The sequence below is a fragment of the Myotis brandtii genome, unplaced genomic scaffold (genome assembly GCF_000412655.1).
Source record: "Myotis brandtii unplaced genomic scaffold, ASM41265v1 scaffold434, whole genome shotgun sequence".
NCBI classification, from domain to species: Eukaryota; Metazoa; Chordata; class Mammalia; order Chiroptera; family Vespertilionidae; genus Myotis; species Myotis brandtii.
Genome location: NW_005366599.1, coordinates 1,671,635 through 1,672,329, shown reverse-complemented (window position 1 = coordinate 1,672,329; position 695 = coordinate 1,671,635). Strand labels below are relative to the sequence as shown.

General features: G+C 64.6%; 1 protein-coding gene across 1 annotated transcript in view; it reads left to right on the top strand.

Moving 5' to 3' along the window:
* Positions 1–695, top strand: part of NPHP4 (nephronophthisis 4) — a 98,379-nt gene that overhangs the window by 84,662 nt on the left and 13,022 nt on the right. Inside the window, 2 exon segments of the mRNA XM_014546192.1 lie at positions 6–183; positions 598–683. Of these exon segments, the coding sequence (XP_014401678.1) occupies positions 6–183; positions 598–683 (264 nt within the window).

Here is a 695-nt window from a genome sequence, read left to right as displayed (position 1 = left end):
CCCAGCGTCCACGCAGGGGCGGCAGTATGGAGGCCCGTCCCCTCGGCACCGGCCATGCCTGTCGGGAGACACCTTTGTCTTGGTATTTCTGCTCCAGGTGCTCCCGTGGGGATGCCCGGCGAGGCGCCCCCGGTCCACGTCCGCTGCAGCGACCCGCACGTCATCTGTGAGACCCAGAGTACGGTGAGCGCGTCTCTTTGCGCGGCCTCTTCCCGGGTGAGGGGCCGTTTGCCGGGCCCGTGAGAGCTTCCTGGGCGAGTCCTCACCTTCCTGCCAGCACACAGGTCCTTGACTCTCCGAGGGGAGTGAGTGAGGAGCGAGGGTATGAGGGCATCTGTTAATCGCCGCTGTGTACAGGGAGCGGCTGCCGTGCGATGACCGCGTGGGAGGCTGGGTACGGCTCCTGCAGGAGAGAGTTCCTGAGCTCAGTGTGCGATCAAGGCGTTTTCTCTTCCCCGGGAAAACACTAGTGGATTCTGAGTAGCACAGAAAACTAGAGGCGTCGGGGCCTGGTTCTCACCTGCTGTGGCCTCGAGGGTGCCAGGGGCGGGGTCAGGTCCAGGGGCGGCGCCCCTGTGATGCCCCCACTGTCCGCAGGGTCCGGGGGAGCCGAGGGACGTGTTCCTGAAGGTGGCCAGTGGCCCGAGCCCGGATGTCAAAGACTTCTTTGTTGTCATTTACGTGTGAGTATGCGA